General features: G+C 38.4%; 1 protein-coding gene across 1 annotated transcript in view; it reads right to left on the bottom strand.

Moving 5' to 3' along the window:
* Positions 1-714: 714 nt before the first annotated feature.
* Positions 715-18627, bottom strand: part of DKK2 (dickkopf Wnt signaling pathway inhibitor 2) — a 106849-nt gene continuing 88936 nt past the window's right edge. The window contains exons 2-4 of the mRNA XM_022567084.3: positions 14526-14676; positions 13001-13156; positions 715-10520 (exon numbers count right to left, since the gene is read on the bottom strand). Of these exons, the coding sequence (XP_022422792.1) occupies positions 10270-10520; positions 13001-13156; positions 14526-14676 (558 nt within the window). The 3' untranslated portion in view covers positions 715-10269. The remainder of the gene's footprint in view (positions 10521-13000; positions 13157-14525; positions 14677-18627) is intronic.

The raw sequence follows: 18627 nt of genomic DNA, 5'->3' as shown, positions 1-18627 counted from the left end.
ATCAATGATAAGATGACCATATGTGCATGGGTTTATCTCTGGGCTTTCTATCCTGTTCTGTTGATCTATATTTCTCTTTTTGTGCCAGTACCATACTGCCTTGATTAATGTAGCTTTGTAGTATAGTCTGAAGTCAGGGTGCCTGATTCCTCCAGCTCCGATTTTCCTTCTCAAGATTGCTTTGGCTATTCAGGGTCTTTTGTGTTTCCCTACAAATTGTGAAATTTTTGTTGTAGTTCTGTGAAAAATGCCATTGATAGTTTGATAGGGATTGCATTGAATCTGTAGATTGCTTTTGGTAGTATAGTCATTTTCACAAAGAACATGGTATATCTCTCCATCTGTTTGTATCATCTTTAATTTCTTTCATCAGTGTCTTACAGTTTTCTGCGTACAGGTCTTTTGTCTCCTTAGATAGGTTTATTCCTAGGTATTTTATTCTTTTTGTTGCAGTGGTAAATGGGAGTGATTCCTTAATTTCTCTTTCAGATTTTTCATCATTAGTGTATAGGAATGCAAGAGATTTCTGTGCATTAATTTTGTATCCTGCTACTTTACCAAATTCATAGATTAGCTCTAGTAGTTTTCTGGTGGCATCTTTAGGATTCTCTATGTATAGTATCATGTCGTCTGCAAACAGTGACAGTTTTACTTCTTCTTTTCCGATTTGGATTCCTTTTATTTCTTTTACTTCTCTGATTGCTGTGGCTAAAACTTGCAAAACTATATTGAATAATAGTGGTAAGAGTGGGCAACCTTGTCTTGTTCCTGATCTTAGTGGAAATGGTTCCAGTTTTTCACCATTGAGAAAGATGTTGGCTGTGGGTTTGTCATATATGGCCTTTATTATGTTGAGGTAAGTTCCCTCTATGCCTACTTTCTGGAGAGTTTTTATCATAAATGGGTATTGAATTTCGTCAAAAGCTTTTCTGCATCTACTGAGATTATGTATGGTTTATATCCTTCAGTTTCTTAATATGGTGTATCACCTTGATTGATTTTGAATATATTGAAGAACCGTTGCATTCCTCGGATAAACCCCACTTGATCATTGTGTATAATCCTTGTAATGTGCTGTTGGATTCTGTTTGCTAGTATTTTGTTGAGAATTTTTGCATCTATGTTCATCAGTGATATCGGCCTGTAGTTTTCTTTTTTTTGTGACATCTTTGTCTGGTTTTGGTATCAGGGTGATGGTCACCTCATAGATGTGTTTGGGAGTGTTCCTCCCTTTGCTATATTTTGGAAGAGTTTGAGAAGGATATGTGTTAGCTCTTCTAAATGTTTATAGAATTTGACTATGAGGCCATCTGGTCCTGGGCTTTTTTTGTTGGAAGATTTTTAATCACAGTTTCAATTTCAGTGCTTGTGATTGGTCTGTTTATATTTTCTATTTTTTCCTGGTTCAGTCTTGGTAGGTTGTGCTTTTCTAAGAATTTGTCAAATTCTTCCAGGTTGTTCATTTTACTGCCGATAGTTGCTTGTTGTAATCTCTCATGATCCTTTGTATTTCTGCAGTGACAGTTATTACTTCTCCTTTTTCGTTTCTAATTCTATTGATTTGTGTCATCTCCCTTTTTTTCTTGATGAGTCTGGCTAATGTTTATCAATTTTTTTTTATCTTCTCAAAGAACCAGCTTTTAGTTTTATTGATCTTTGCTCTCATTTCCTCCATGTCTTTTTCATTTATTTCTGATCTGACTTTAGGATTTCTTTCCTTCTACTAACTTTGGGGTTTTTTTTGTTCTTCTTCCTCTAATTGCTTTAGGTTTAAGGTTAGGTTGTTTATTTGAGATGTTTCTTGATTTCCTTGAGGTAGGATTATATTGCTATAAACTTCCCTCTTAGAACTGCTTTTGCTGCAACCCATAGGTTTTGGATCGTCATGTTTTCATTGTCATTTGTCTAGGTATTTTTTGATTTCCTCTTTGATTTCTTCCATGATCTCTTGGTTACTAAGTAGTGTATTGTTTAGCCTCTATGTGTTTGTAGTTTTTGCAGTTGTTTTCCTGTAATTGATGTCTAGTCTCATAGCATTGTGTTTGGAAAAGATACTTGATACAATTTCAATTTTCTTAAATTTACCAACGCTTGATTTGTGACCCAAGATATGATCTATCCTGGAGAATGTTCCATGAGCGCTTGAGCAGAAATTGTATTCTGTTGTTTTTGGATGGAATGTCCTATAAATATCAATTAAGTCCATCTTGTTTAATGTGCCATTTAAAGCTTGTGTTTCCTTATTTATTTTCATTTTGGGTTTTCTGTCCAGTGGTGAAAGTGGGGTGTTCAAGTCCCCTACTATGGTTGTGTTACTGTCGATTTCCCCTGTTATGGCTGTTAGCATTTGCCTTATGTGTTGTGGTTCTCCTATGTTGGGTGCATAAATATTTACACTTCTTATATCTTCTTCTTGGATTGATCCCTTGATCATTATGCAGTGTCCTTCTTTGTCTCTTACAATAGTCTTTATTGTAAAGTCTATTTTTTCTGACATGAGAATTGCTACTCCAGCTTTCTTTTGATTTCCATTTGCATGGAATATCTTTTTCCATCCCCTCAAATTCAGTCTATATGTGTCCCTAGGTCTGAAGTGGGTCTCTTGTAGACAACATATATATAGGTCTTGTTTTTGTATCCATTCAGCGAGTCTATGTCTTTTGGTTGGAGCATTTAATCTATTTACATTTAAGGTAATTATCGATACGTATGTTCCTATTACCATTTTCGTAATTGTTTTGGGTTTGTTATTGTAGGTGTTTTCCTTCTCTTGTGTTTCCTGCCTAGAGAAGTTCCTTTAGCATTTGTTGTAAAGCTGGCTTGGTGGTGCTGAATTCTCTTAACTTTTGCTTATCTGTAAAGGTTTTAATTTCTCCATCAAATCTGAATGGGATCCTTGCTGGGTAGAGTAATCTTGGTTGTAGGTTTTTCCCTTTCATCACTTTAAATATGTCCTGCCGTTCCCTTCTGGCTTGCAGAGTTTCTGCTGAAAGATCAGCTGTTAACCTTTTGGGGATTTCCTTGTATGTTATTTGTTGCTTTTCCCTTGGTGCTTTTAATATTTTTTCTTTGCATTTAATTTTTGATAGTTTGATTAATATGTGCCTTGGTGTGTTTCTCCTTGGATTTATCCTGTGTGGGACTCTCTGCACTTCCTGGATTTGATTGACTATTTCCTTCCCCATGTTAGAGAAGTTTTCAACTATAATCTCTTCAAATATTTTCTCAGTCCCTTTCTTTTTCTCTTCTTCTTCTGGGACCCATATAATTCGAATGTTGGTGTGTTTAATGTTGTCGCAGAGGTCTCTGAGACTGTCCTCAATTCTTTTCATTCTTTTTTCTTTATTCTTCTCTGTGGTAGTTATTTCCACTATTTTATCTTCCAGGTCACTTATCCGTCCTTCTGCCTCAGTTAATCTGCTACTGATTCCTTCTAGAGAATTTTTAATTTCATTTATTGTGTCATTCATCATTGTTTGTTTGCTCTTTAGTTCTTCTAGGTCCTTGTTAAACATTTCTTGTACTTTTTCCATTCTACTTCCAAGATTTTGGATCATCTTTACTATCATTACTCTGAATTCTTTTTCAGGTAGACTGCCTATTTCTTCTTCATTTGTTTGATCTGATGGGTTTTTACTTTGCTCCTTCATCTGCTGTGTATTTCTCTGTCTTCTCATTTTGCTTAACTTACTGTGTTTGGGGTGTCCTTTTCGCTGTTTGCAGGCTCATAGTACCCACTGTTTTTGGTGTCTGCCCCCAGTGGGTAAGGTTGGTTCAGTGGGTTGTGTAGGCTTCCTGGTGGAGTGGACTGGTGCCTGGGTTCTGGTGGATGAAGCTGGATCTTGTCTTTCTGGTGGGCAGGACCACATCCAGTGGTGTGTTGTGGAGTGTCTGTGAACTCAGTATGATTTTAGGCAGCCTCTCTGCTAATAGGTGGGATGTGTTCTTGTCTTGCTAGTTGTTTGGCATGGGGTGTCCAGCACTGGAGCTTTCTGGTCGTTGAGTGGAGGTGGGTCTTAGCGTTCAGACGGTGACCTCTGGGATAGCTCTCGCCTATTGGTATTACGTGGGACCAGGAGGTCTCAGGTGGTTTGATGCCTGAACTCGGCTCTCCTACCTCAGAGGCTCAGGACTGACACCTGGATGGAGCACTAAGATCCTGTCAGCCACACAGCTCAGACAAAAAAGGAGGAAAGAAAGAAAGAAAGAAAAATAAATAAGGTTATTAAAATGCAAAATAAAATTATTAAAATTAAAAAATTAAAAAGTAATAAAGAAAAGAGGAGAACAAGAAAACCAATAAACAAATCCACCAATGATAACAAGCACTAAAACTATACTAGGATAAACATACAAATCAGAAACTAGTCAGCTGCATACAGCAAACCCCAAGTCTACAGTTGCGCTCAAAGTCCACCGCCTCAATTTTGGGATGATTCATTGTCTATTCAGTTATTCCACAGATACAGGGTACATCAAGTTGATTGTGGAGATTTAATCCGCTGCTCCTGAGGCTGCACAGAGAAATTTCCCTTTCTCTTCTTTGTTCACAGCTCCTGGGGTTCAGCTTTGAATTTGGCCCTATCTCGGCATGTAGGTTGCCTGAGGGCATCTGTTCCCCACTCAGACAGGACGGGGTTAAAGCACAGGCTAATTAGGGAGTTCTGGCTCACTCAGGCCAGGGTGAGGGAGGGGTACGGAATTGGGTTGAGCCTGTGGTGGTTGAGGTCGGGTGACATTGCAACAGCCTGAGGCATTCTATGTGTTCTCCTGGGGAAGTTGTTCCTGGATCACAGGACACTGGCAGTGGCGGGCTGCACAGGCTCCCTGAGGGGTGTGGATAGTGACCTGTGCTTGCACACAGGCTTCTTGTTGGCTGCAGCAGTCTTAGCGTTTCATGCCGCTGTCCGCGCTGATAGCTGCAGCTCACGCCCATCTCTGAAGCTCGTTTAGGCGGTATTCTGAATCTCCTCTCCTTGCGCACTCTGAAACAATGGTCTCTTGACTCTTAGGCAGTTCCAGACTTTTTCCTGGGCTCCCTCCCGGTTAGTTGTGGCGCACTGTTCCCCTTCAGGCTGTGTTCACACCGCCAACCCTAGTCCTCTCCCTGGGATCTGACCTCTGAAGCCCCAGCCTCAGCTCCCAGCCCCCACCTGCCCCAGCGGGTAAGCAGACAAGCCTTTCAGGCTCTTGAGTGCTGGTCGGCCCTTATCCTCTGTGCAGGAATCTCTCCGCTTTGCCCTCTGCACCCCTGTTGCTGCGCTCTCCTCCATGGCTCCGAAGCTTCACCCCCGCTCCCCCCCTCGCCCCCGTCTCAGCCAGTGAAGGGGCTTCCTAGTGTGTGGAAACTTTTCCTTCTTCACAGCTCCCTCCCAGAGGTGCAGGTCCTGTCCCTATTCTTTTATCTCTGTTTTTTTTTTGTTTCTTTTGCCCTACCCAGGTACGTGGGGAGTTTCTTGCCTTTTGGGAGGTCTGAGGTCTTCTGACAGCATTCAGTAGGAGTTGTTGTAGGAGTTGTTCCACATGTAGATGTATTTCTGATGTATTTGTGGGGAGGAAGGTGATCTCCATGTCTTACTCCTCTGCCATCTTGAAGGTCAATCATATGTTTTTTATTCAGTTTGTTAATGTGGTGTATCACACTGGCTGATTTTCAGATGTTGAAGAATCCTTGCATCCCTGGGATAAATCCCAAGTGATCATGGTGAATGATCCTTTTAATGTGTTCTTGGATTCACTTTGGTAGTATTTTGTTGACTATTTTTACATCTTTGTTCATCAGTGATATCGACCTGTAATTTTCTTTTTTTGTGATATCTTTGTCTGGCTTTGGTATAAGGGTGATGGTGGCCTCATAGGATGAGCTTAGGAGTGTTCCTTCTTCTTCAGTATTTAGGGAAAGTTTCAGAATGATAGGTGTTAACTCTTCTCTAAATGTTTGATAGAATTCACCTGTAAAGCCATCTGGTCCTGGACTTTTGTTGGAAGTTTTTAAATCACAGTTTCAATTTCAGTACTTGTGAATGATCTGTTCATATTTTCTATTTCTTCCTGGTTCTGTCTTGGAGGGCTATACCTTTCTATGAATTTGTCCATTTCTTCTATGTTGTCCATTGAAGATAGCAAATATAGAATAATTTCTCTGGACTTCAACTTATTTTGTTTTTAACATGCAAGAAGATTTAAATTGTGTACTTTCATTTCTTCCAGGGATTTTTTTAATGGAAGAGGATTTATATTTAAAAGTGTGGCATGTCTGTTTTGTCAGAATTTTATGATGGAAGTGCTTTTATACATTTTAATATTAGATATGCATGTGTTATGTAATCTCACTACAGAACCTCTGATTGACTGTACTGGATAATATGATGGACATAATTTTGATGGCAAAAAGAAAGAGGAGGTTGTTGGGTTTTTTTGTTTGTTTGTTTTCAGTCCTGAGTGTAGTGTGATCCTAGGGTTGATTGAATTAGTGAACTATTTTCATCCATTTTACAATTTTCTATGGATAAAATCTCAATTGCTTGCCACTGGTCCTGAGAGGATCCATAAGTAAGGAGTGTTGGCATTGGGAAAATGACCTCATCATGTACTACCCTAGTAGATAGCTTCTCAGATTTTGGTTAAAACTCATATCTTCACCATAGACAAAGGGTTATGTACAATTGATTAAGAATATAAAGATCTGGGGAATAATATGGGAAGAGGGTCTTCTTTTCTAATCCTTCATGTTAGTTTAATGTAGAGTGTATAATAATCTTTGTCTCAGCTCCATCCCTCACTCACTCCTTTCATGTGGTATGAATTATCCAGTTTTAGAGAATTTCAAATGAGATTATTGGATGAGAAATGCATAGTTCTGTCCTTTCTCTACCCTTCTTCTTTGTCACTAACTTCGAGAAGAAAGTGTATCATTCTGTTGTGCCCATCCAGGTTGTAAGTTTTACAGGGGCAGTTCCAACAGGTAGAACTGATGTTGTCTAGTATTGCCTGAGTAGAGGCACAGAATCTGTCTCTTTCTGGTGTCCTCTTACCCACAGATACATGCCACACTTTCCAATATTAACTTTATCAGCCATAGGGTAATCTGTCATCTGCCTTTCTTTCTTAACCTTTTTCTCAAATGGTCTGAATTTGGGGAAGGAGAAAGGTGTAATGGATTGTTTCCCCTCCTCAAATCCTGAGGCTATGATAGGGTATTTTGTTTCTTGGCTAAAAAAGGAAATCAGGACAATTCGTCACTTCTAGAGCACCTCACTGAGCTCAGTGGAAAAGAAAAATATCACCGATATGATATAATCTAAAAATACACTGTAGCTTGGAAATATAAATGTTCTCGATTTGAAGAAATGGATAACTATTTAATAATATACTAAGTGACTAATTAGAATAATGTGGGGAATTATTTCACCAGTGCTTGAGATGTCTTCAACCATGACTTCTAGCTATGGGACTGTTTTAGCATCATTAAGCTGCCATAGCTGTACTCAGTCCATTCCACTATGTCACAGAATGTTTATTTTCCACATTTCCAGCCCATTAACATCTCTAATACAACATGGACTCTTGCAACCACTCCTGGTCTCATAATTGGTGAATAATGTTTGTGAAACACTCCTGACATCTTTGTATTCAGGAAGCAGAGGAAAGACCTTCCTAGGAAGTAGATTTTAGTTCACGCAGGGCCAGTCTGTAGCTATATAGGGATAAAGCTATTTTGTATTTTGTTTGTGCCATAGAGGAATGAACCAATACCCTAAGCATGTTGGCATCTCTATTGTGGGAAATTTTAACCTGGAGAGAAGATTATAGGAAATATGGTAGGTGACTTCAAGTGTTTTAAAGAGGTTTGTGGAGTTTGTGTTCTAAAATGTTCCAGAAGGCAAAGTAAGAATAAATGGGTGGTAAGCACAAGCTGGAATACTTTAGTTTAATGAAAAAAAAGAACTTTCAACAAACAATTACAGCTGTCCTGCCATGAAATAAGCACCTTCAGTAATAGTAAAACTGCCTTGGATCAGCTCATGGTGATGTCATCCAAAAGATTTCAACTAAGACTGCAACATCAGACCCAGTCCACTTGAACTCAGAGAATCTATGATTCTATAAAAGTTTTTCCCGTAAGCAAAACACAAGGAAGTTTGAATTCCATTTTTGGAGGAGAAAAATTTAATATATTTTATCTTATTATACATTTCCCCTAAATTACAAAGTCAATAGCTGCAAATATATTCTGCTACAGAGCTTTCTGTAAGAAATATCTCTATAAGAAAATACATCTCATTAACATTTCCTGTAAATAAATTACTTCAAATAATAATTTTTGAAGGGATGTACATAAGGAAAAAAATGCAGAAACCAGATTGCTATATAAGAAATGTTTGACTAAAATGTTCCATTTTCATGTTGCCAAGCTTATAGAAACCTGCTTGTTTACAGACTTTGGTTCTTGGATAGATTAGCTAATAAGTTTTAACGGACATGTGGGGAAAATGTAAATCTTAATCATACTTGTAAATGTATGTGGGAAGCTGAAATTCTTAATAGACGTGCAGGCTCAGGTTGAGTTTCTACTGGGAGAACTTGAATGTGAGACTGCAACTGGGATTTAAGTAAAAGAAAATTAAGGAGTGACTTAAGGTCTATAAAAGAAAAGGTCAAAAGTAACAACTATAAGATAACTTTTTTGCTTTATGCTCTAGACATAATATTTAGAACTGAGTAAAGTAAAAAAGTAATAAAATGGATTCAAAGAATTTAGAACCTGTGGTTTCTGTAGATTAGCAAAATGTCCATTTTACAAGTTATTCCATTTATACTTTTTTAATCTCAATGACTGCAGAAAACAGAAACTGTATCTTTGGCAAAGAAACAGCTGTTGCAGAGAGAGGCTGGTGCAGAAAAAGTCAGATGGTGCCAGCCAGTTAGAAAGAAGCTTACCGAGGGCAATGGAAGCTTACTATATATCCTACCTGCCTTGGAGTCCATTTAATGAGACCTCCTCATGTTAAGATTATTTTAGGACCTCAAAAATAGAAAATAAATATTTTGAGGTCAAGTAGTTGTTAACTCACGCTGAACTCATCTGTGTAGTAAATATTGTGATAGCAAATCCCATGGAAAACTTCCATTTAGGTTGTGCAGCCTTGGGCTTCAAATATGAAAAGTGAGTTTGTGCTTCAGACATACGATCTATGTGTTGCCAATACTTGACAACGTTTTCCCTATTTATTTCCTTGCCGTGCTTCAGTGCAGGACACATGTAGCTCGTCTCTTTTATCAGCTTTACCCTACTATACTGCAGAGTATGTAAAGAATAAATGTCCAATTCTATCAAAAATAGGAAATGCCAAAGCTTTAAAAAATGTGATCTAGTAACTTTTATTTGGGGCATCTTAAAACTTTTACAATCTGAAAATTCTGCTCGGTGCTATTCACAAATAACGTGTATAATATGGAGAATAAAATGGGTAGGAATCACATACAATCAAGAGAGATGCAATTTAGATCCTTTAGAATCTGAATGGATTATTTTTGTCTTATTATACTGGTTCTTATTAATTATAAGTGAAATTAAAAAGTTTTGAAAAATGTAAATAAGCAGTGTGAGGAAAAACGAGTTTGTTTTTTTCTGAAGGACTAGACAAAAGACCTGTGATTATTTTGATATTATTTGGAAAATATCGACTGCTTTTTTTCTTATCCTCTACAAAGGTCTTTAACTGAGTGGTAAGAAGTAGTGTTCCAAATTAAAAGGTGATTCTGTGTTGCAAATTAACTCTGCTCCACGCTTTCGTTTCCTATTTAACAACGCCTCTTTTCATGGAGTCTATTGTATGCCAGGATATATGGGGAGTATTTTGTTGTTAAAGTATAACTTTAAAGAGAAATATGGCTTTTAGGTTATTTTTATAGGCAATCAATCACCAATGTGAAGGAAACTGATCCTCTAGCACAACCTAAACTGCTGGAAAGTCACATGGTATTCGTTAGTAATTTCACTGTTTTTTGTTTTTTTTTTTGAGTCATAGCATTTTCACAAATGTATACATTATTTACATAAACAAGGTGCATGGTGGAAACACACTGATTGTACCACACTTGTCACCCTTTCTAATCTCCATTTTCTTTCTCTTTCTGTGATCTATATTCTTATGACATTCCTCATTTTAGCCCTTCTGAAATCCAAATCCTGTTTTCCCCCATGCTATAATGTATTAAATACAGATTCACAGTCTGCTAGTGATGCTTTTCTTCCCTCAGAGGTGGTCATATTTTCTGGCACACGTGGAGTCTGGCTTTGGAGGAGTAGGTGGCATCTTTCCATACTTTACAAGACAGGCCTTTTGCGCAGTCACACCGCTGGAAGATTTCCAGCCCGTGAGAGCCCTTCTTGCGTTGCTTGGTACAGACTTCTCCCTGATGGAGCACTGGTTTGCAGATTTTGGTCCAGAAGTGACGAGCACAGCAAAACCCTTCAGTGCAGTCTGATGATCGTAGACAGGGGTCTCCTTCATGCCCTACGGAGATGATGACCAAAATATTTCACCATGACACTTTAGAAAAAATCTTCTCTTTACTTTGGCATGGTGTGCTTTTAGATATTTCTCTGTTCTTTTTTTGTTTACTAGGTGAGAGAAAATAAGTAAACAGAATTGCTTTCAAATTAATTAATTTGGTATCTTCTTGGAAGGAGTAAACAAACTCTGATTCAAGGAGAAGGCTGTAATTGTCTGGGACTCCTAAAGACCATGTATCGGTTAAAATCTAGCCAGGAACACAGAATCTCTGAGCATTCAAAAGAGAAGATATTTAATGCAGAGAACTGGTCAGTGAGTGGCAGGGCTAAGAAGTACCAGAGGATGGTAAAGCAACACAACAGGAAGCCACTACCACATTTAGTCTGGAGGATCCAAAGGAGCCAGTAGTATCTGAATGGGGCAAGGGCAGGAACTGGAATCCCAACAGGCCCACCTGGCAGGAGCTGAGGCCCCAAGGAGGTGCAGCTCTGCCAGAAACACTACCTGAGGCAGAGAGAATCTGTTGGCTTTTCCCTTCCTCTACCTCTCAGTCTCACCACAGCCAAACCCTTGTGGTCGGAAGCCATCTGACGGGGAGCCCAGGAAATGAAGTCTATAAAAAGCTGAGATACAGAGTGGAGCAGAGCAAGGGCAGATAGCCCCAGGGTCACCAAGAACCCATCATAAAAATGACGTAGGAGCACAAATGTGGGTATTTAATTCAGAAAAACAATCAAGTCAGCAAAGAACACCCACACGTCACAGCTGCGTTGATGTGTAATCTTTATTAAAAAAGTACTAGTCAACAAGCTTCTCTGTAACCTGCCAGATTGTAAATAATTTAAACTTTTTAGGCCATGTGATCTGTGTCACAGCTCCTCATCCTGCTGTTGTATCATAAAAACCGCCATAGATAATGCCTACGTGAATGGGCAAGTCTGTGTTACAATAAAACATTATTTACAGAAATGGTGCCAGGGGCTTCCCTGGCGGCGCAGTGGTTGAGAGTCCGCCTGCCAATGCAGGGCACACGGGTTCGTGCCCCGGTCTGGGAAGATCCCACATGTCACGGAGCGGCTGGGCCTGCGCGTCCGGAGCCTGTGCTCCGCAACGGGAGAGGCCACAACAGTGAGAGGCCCGCGTACCGCAAAAAAAAAAAAAAAAAAAATGGCGTTAGGACAGACTTCGCTCACAGGCCATAATGTGCCAAGCCTGTTCTAAAAGGTTAGCTGTCAGCCCAGATGTCACCAGTTCCACTGTGTGATGTGGATGCAACTCACTAGCTGAGTTGTATAAGATGTATTATTGGCTGCCATCAGAAAATTCCACATATAATTAGATAAAAGCAATAAATTTGAAACTGTACTGTGACATAGATACCTGTCAGAATAAAGAAGGATACTCAGGTACTAACAAATGCATGTGAATTTGGTGGACTAGAAACAGGAGATGTGGGTAAAGCACTTAGGCCTTCAGGGAGTGTAGACAAGGGATAATTGAAGAGGAATTGTCAGTCTCTTTAGCCCTATTGATTTGACCATTAGTATTCCAGGTTGGACTAATAGGTCAGATATTCTCTAGGATACTAGCTCAGCAGAAGGTGAAAATGTGGGGAAATGGTTTTGTGGTCAAGTAAGCCAGGGAAATACAATGTTTAAAAAAGTTAACCAGTTTTCCTCATTGCTGGACTTCAGTATATCAATGTTAATTATAAAGTTCCAGAAATGGGGAGATACCTTATTACAAAACTCTTGAACACAGGGCTCTTTCATTCACAGAACGTCTTGAAAGAATAGTGCTCCACAGAATACACTTGCAAAAACTTCCTTTAAAAATATAGGTATTTCAAAACAAAAAAAATATAGGTATTTCTATTTTTCAAAATTTTACTATTAGTAACTGGGTTCAATAATTTCATACTTTTAAATTTTACTATTAGTGATTAGGCTTCCCAGATATTTTGACATAAGGAAGGGCATTTTATGGGCATATGTAATCTCAATTATTTTTGGTAAATTGGTTTATGCGCAGTATATTATCTGGTTGTTAAGTGAAATACAATTTTTGAATCTACAAAGATGAGAAAAAGACTCTAAATCTTAGCGATTTAATCATATGGCAGCAAACATTTTCCCATTTATTTTTTGGAATGCTTTATGCTTAAATATGGAAGAGAAATGCTTGTATAAAAGATTTGTTCTAAACATCCTGTAAAAAGGCTGTTTAGAAAATGGCATGGTTAATTAGGGTACTGCAATTCTTGCAATATGTATTTTCTAACAATTTAAAATCTCTAAGAAACCTCTAGCATCCTCAAAATTAAGAATTAAGAAATTCAGTTAAAATCTTGCTATTAAAGTAACTTCCCAATATTTTTTTTTCAAATTGCACACAAAACCAATGGAATTAATTACCGATATTTTTCTTTTACTTCATTATAAAACAAGAAAAAGTAAACATAGAGCTACAGATATCCCTACCTTTTATATGTGACATCTTAGTGTGTGTTCTTCCTAGATTCTGCCATCCCAAGTCGTGGTTTGAGTAGTGACCGTGGTTTCCATCTCTGTGCCGAGTGCCGTCCAGAGCTGGGATGTGAGCAGTTAAGATGCTCTCAGTGACGGGGATACAGATGCCTGGAGATGGTCAGGTAATTAGTTAGACTTATTCAATTCTCTAAAATGTGATTCTTATCCAAGTATTCTCCTGATGTGAGGTATGAAGCCATTTATCGATATCGTCTGTCTATTCATTCATCTATTCATTTATTTATATATTTGTCCAGACTGAGAATTGAATAGTATGGTCCTGAGCCAGGATTTCTTGATTTGAATCTTGCCACCCTCAAGACCAAGTGACCTTGGGCAAAAATAAGGATGAAAACAGAATTCATTTCACTAAATTACTGTGAATACATGTGAAGTGCTTCGAATAGTGACATAGTAAAGTATTAAATTCTTATTAGCTCTTAATACCTTAAAGTTGTCTAATCAGACATCTGATCAGAAAAAGATCAAGGTCCCTTTTTCAGTCAACAGTATAATCCTTGTCTACACTGTAAACACTTCTAATGATGTGAGGTCTTCCCTTCACCTCTTCTTGTCCAGGGTGCTTCCGATAGGACTATGCCCGGAGGTCAGGAATAAGTATAGGATTATGAGCCTGATTACGTTGTCTTGCATGAAGAAGTGTATGTTTCTGATCACCTTCTGCAATTATTTAATGGTTTTACCATGTGTTGTTGGTGATTCTTCATTTTATCATCAATGCTGAATTGTCTGCTTCTAAGCTCATTGAGATTGGGTGAAGGCCAGGGAATAGACTCCTGTGTCTCCTTTTGGAGAAACCAATCACTCCATCAGCATTTGTGCATGCCACGGGGTAGGGCCTTCAAAAGAGGACACCTTGGGGGCTTCCCTGGTGGCGCAGTGGTTGAGAGTCCACCTGCCGATGCAGGGGACACGGGTTCGCGCCCCGGTCTGGGAGGATCCCACGTGCCGCGGAGCAGCAGGGCCCATGAGCCATGGCCGCTGAGCCTGCGCGTCCGAAGCCTGTGCTCCGCAGCGGGAGGGAGAGGCCATAGCAGTGAGAGGCCCGTGTACCGAAAAAAAAAAAAAAAAAGAGGACACCTTGAGTATAAAAGTATGGATTCACAAGTGTATTGCTAAATCATAGCATGTTCCTTTCTTTGGCTCCTTTGCACATATTTGCTTAAGTGTTTAGCGGAATAGAACATCTAGCTATTTATATGCAACATTTCAATACGGCAAATTCTAGATCAGCATAGATTATAAATTATAGGAGATGGTCAGAGCCCAGGAAAACTAAGATTTGAGAGGGAATCCAGGTAATCTTATACATATCTAAACCCTGATCCCATTCCTGCCAATTTTGAAAGGCTCCTTACATTTCAGGAGTCTGACTAAGGAGAAGGCAGCCTAACTTGGTAGCCAGGCCTCCTACGTGAAAGGAAAGAGGCCCTTCAACACTGAGCGAGACCTTTACCATTATTGCAGCGGGTGCCAGGACAACACATGCCATCTCTATGGCAGCGCTTCTTTTTCCTTCGACACACCATGCAGGCCGAAGATCCTTGGTGGGGACTGTGGCAGTATCTCCCAACTTCACATTCCTTATCACTGCTACAAGGGTAGGCCTGTCATGAAGTGGAACAACAACACCAAAAGCAAAGATTAGATCTTGTAACAAAAAGTTACTGCACCAAATCATGATGGAAAATAAATCACAATGTATCCCTCCTCAAAGGAAATATACCATTGTAATAATGTGCTCAGCAGAGATGTTACATAGTAAGTTACTTAATTGAGGACTTTATAAATATTTACTGTTGATGGTGATGAAGATAAAGTTGGCACTATTCATATATTTTCATTGACACAAATTAGGGGTTAGGATTTAGACTTTATGTTGATTAGTAGAGCCCTAAAGAGTGACTCTGGGAGCTCAAAACCAGTTCTAAATGTTATATTGCCACTGATTTAAGGTGTAAATGAAACAGCCTAGCCACTCCGTTTTTTATCCACTAAACTAGGATGAGGAGAAGGTTAAATAAAGCAACAAAGGGCTGTGGTAGCAGCTAAAACACATCTCCTGCCCAATTATGGAACAGATAGAGGAGCAAAGAGGGGAGACGCTTCTAAGAAGAGTTTGAAGCGATGAACCTTTTGGCACAGAGAAATCAAGGAGCAGCATCTTCATTCCAAATTCAGTGGTGAGCAGCAGCAGAGCTCTGAGTGGTCAGAGAGACGCTGAACTCCAATGACTGATACAACCTCATGTTCTCAGGAAACAAACCAGCAGGCTCCTAACACACAAAAACAGCCCTGTGGTTTACTGTACCTTCAACTTATACAGAAAGGACTTCTGTTCCTACATTTCTCTACCAGGTTGTATGTTCAGAAGGCTACTTAAGCAGTGTCATATATTATCTCAAAAACAAAAGAATATATATATAAACACACAATCCAGTTACATACTCCTTGTCTCTTGCAAGTTACTGGAACACTTAAAATGCCCCTGTTTTCAGAGACTGAGAATTGAGAAACTGAAATATCACATCAAACTTACAGTACTCACATTTTGAGGCATGTTGACAGGGAAAATTATTTGTAAGTCTTTTTTTTTTTTTTGTAGTTCATTTTTGTCCCTGCTTTTCAGAGTAATGCATTTTTTTAAAATTGAAAAAAATAAAAAGAAGCTATGTAGTTGTTTTTAAGCAAGCATAAATGATATGACTATAAAACTATGGGATAAAATTTTTGTGACACTAAAATAAGTAGTGTGGTTTGAGCGCTTTACTTTTGAAATGAGGCTTGATGACCTCACCCCTGCATGCATTGCTTATTCCTTCCCTCCTCTCGTTCTCTCTCACTCTATTCCATCGCCTTTTCTCCCTGTGCCCTTCTCCTGCGTACGTGTGTATGCATTCTGCCCCGTGTTTTCCATTTAGATCTGTTCATCTTAGAAAGAGGAAATAAATACGAAGTTGATATGTGACTCTGAAAACTTTACATTGTTGTTCTATGAAAAAAAATACACTTTTAGCATCACTACAATTTACTGTTTACCCTCAGAAGAGAATAGAAAAACCTCTAACTTTAAACTGAAAGTGCTTTTGAAAAATTGCACAGTGGCAATGTTTGACGCCCACATTATAACTGGAGCCAGATAAAGCTATAAAATTAATTTGAATACTATTGTCCCATTCTATAACTCCATCGTTAGATTTAAGAGAGACTCTGAATGAGGTTGAATTCAGAGTATTAGGCCATTTCCAAGAGTCCAAGATGGATGAAAACAAAACAGATGTCACTTCCCGACTTGCTACACTCTTTCCCCCCTGAGTGCTTTACTGCCTTCATATTTAAACCCATTAATTTTAACTGAAATACAATTCACATGTTTCTGATTCATTTACATTTATTTCACCAAATTGTTTTGCAAGAAACATCTGATGTCGCACAAGTTTCTTTTCCTTCCTCAAAAATAGGACATGTTCTTTCAATGGAAGTAAACATATGCCACCTAAAACATCATGTGCAATTCAACTCAAACAATGACTCTTCAAGGGATTCTGAATATAGAATAATACTTGATTCCATTCCTAAAAAATAGCCTGTATGGTAGAAAGCAAGTTGGTTGCTAAAAGTAGCAGCTCATTTATGCAGAAAATTGTGGAAGGCACATCATAGTCTTTCCATTCTCAGTTGGTGGGAAATGGAAAATATTGAAATGGAAAATACTTGAGATGGGAAATATTTGATGGTATTACAAAAAGTAATATGCACAGTAGTACTTTGTGAATAGGATCGCAGTAAAATTCTCACCAATCTTTAGAGGGAAGAGACAAAAAATATCAGGTAGTTTTATTATGTTCCAATATATCTTTTAATTGGCTTGAAATATAAATGATTGATATAGGCAGGAAAAGTATGCAGGATTTTTTTTTAAATTGAAGGTTATTGTTAATGTGAACTTGTCCTTGGAATGGAATTCCAGAACGTAATATTAAGAGGAGTGCTATGACAAAAAAAAAAAAATTTTAATAATTGAAATGAAAGGTTATATTACACAGCTTCTAGTATGCTTATGGAACTCCTGGCTCCAAACAACAGCCTTTATATATGAATAAAATCAAGAATGGATGAGAAAAATTGATTGAAACAAGTTTAGGGAAAGCAAGTGATATTTCAGAAACATCTGAAATCAGTGTTCCCCCAGGATGGATCTAGTCAGCCATAAAGTTTCCCTTGGTGTAACCATTGGCAAGAGAATACAGAACAGGAGGAAATGTGACTCTGACCCATTAATACCAATTCTCATGTTTTCAGCCTAATGCATTATTTTTTAGTAAAGAGTTTTCAACTCAAGTATGAGGCTCTGCAGCTTGCTATTGGGTTTTTCCTCCGTTAACCCTTTTAACATGTCTGGAAATGGTATCATATTAGACGAGGGAGGGAGGGAGGGAGATTGGGAGAGAGACAGAGACGGAAAGAAAAGCACATAGCTAAAGTAGTTATGGAGAATCCTGAAGAAGTGACCTGTGGCAATTAACAGACCACTGAAGGGAATTATATTCATTAATAAAAGTGTCATTAAGAAGCTTTCCCACGGAAAAATACTTTCCCTTTACTTTGGCCTCCAAAGATCCCATTTAATGATGATTTTTACGTTTAAGTACCTTAGTCTAAGTTTCCATTTAACAAAAATAATAATATGCTTCCCTGGTACTTATTTTATAAATGAATAAGACTGATTTTCTTAACCTGCTAGGGAATTATTAATAGTCAGTTTTTATGGTTCTTCATTTACTTGAGTTTAGGAACAATGACAGTCTGTGTGGAAGACTGGAAATCAAGTGAAAGAATTAGGGAGAGACTTTATACATGCCCCTCCTGTACTAAAAGTTCCAAAACTGAATCAGAAATTCGGTTGCCTGAGCATCCAGGAATACTCGCCTTCATGCAGAATCATTCATGACTTAGCTTTAGTCACACTTAGGGGATAAATTCATTTGTGATATCTAATAATAGCAGATGATGGGCCATAAATTAAGAAAACATGAGAGCTGCCCATGGTCAGGCCAAGAAAACAGAGAAGTTTTGCCCAACCCCCTTTCTCGGCTAAAAATACAGTGGTTCCCATAAATAGCAGTGCTAGTTATCATTACCACCATGACACGGACTAAAATAAGAGTGAACATATTGGACACAGCTTGAAAATAAGTCTGTCAGAAGTGAGCATTCCTTTTTTAGTATAAAGGATATTTCTGCTAATCTAGAGCCTTTATTTATTACAGTTTTAACAGTGAAGTGAAGAGAGGTTAAGTAACTTCTGCAGATAAATCACATGTGCTCAGTGGCAGAACACTTGGGGATCAGAGCCCTACCCTGGCTTTTAGGCCTCCTTGTAAGGTGTCGTGACTGAGAGCATTTAATAATGACTATTAATGCACACATAGAAAAGGTGTTTGAGTGGTGACCTATGTGCTGAATTTAGAGATTAGGAAAATAAACTTGGCCACTTCTCTTTCTAGAAGCCTCCAAATACCAACAGCATGTCCTACTGCAGCTGTTGGAAAAAACAG

Source organism: Delphinapterus leucas, chromosome 5 (genome assembly GCF_059928025.1).
Source record: "Delphinapterus leucas isolate spDelLeu-1000000601 "Yukka" chromosome 5, BTC_Dleu_Yukka2, whole genome shotgun sequence".
In the NCBI taxonomy this organism is placed as follows: domain Eukaryota; kingdom Metazoa; phylum Chordata; class Mammalia; order Artiodactyla; family Monodontidae; genus Delphinapterus; species Delphinapterus leucas.
Note: the sequence above shows the minus strand (reverse complement) of the source record. Positions and strands in the feature narration are given on the sequence as shown.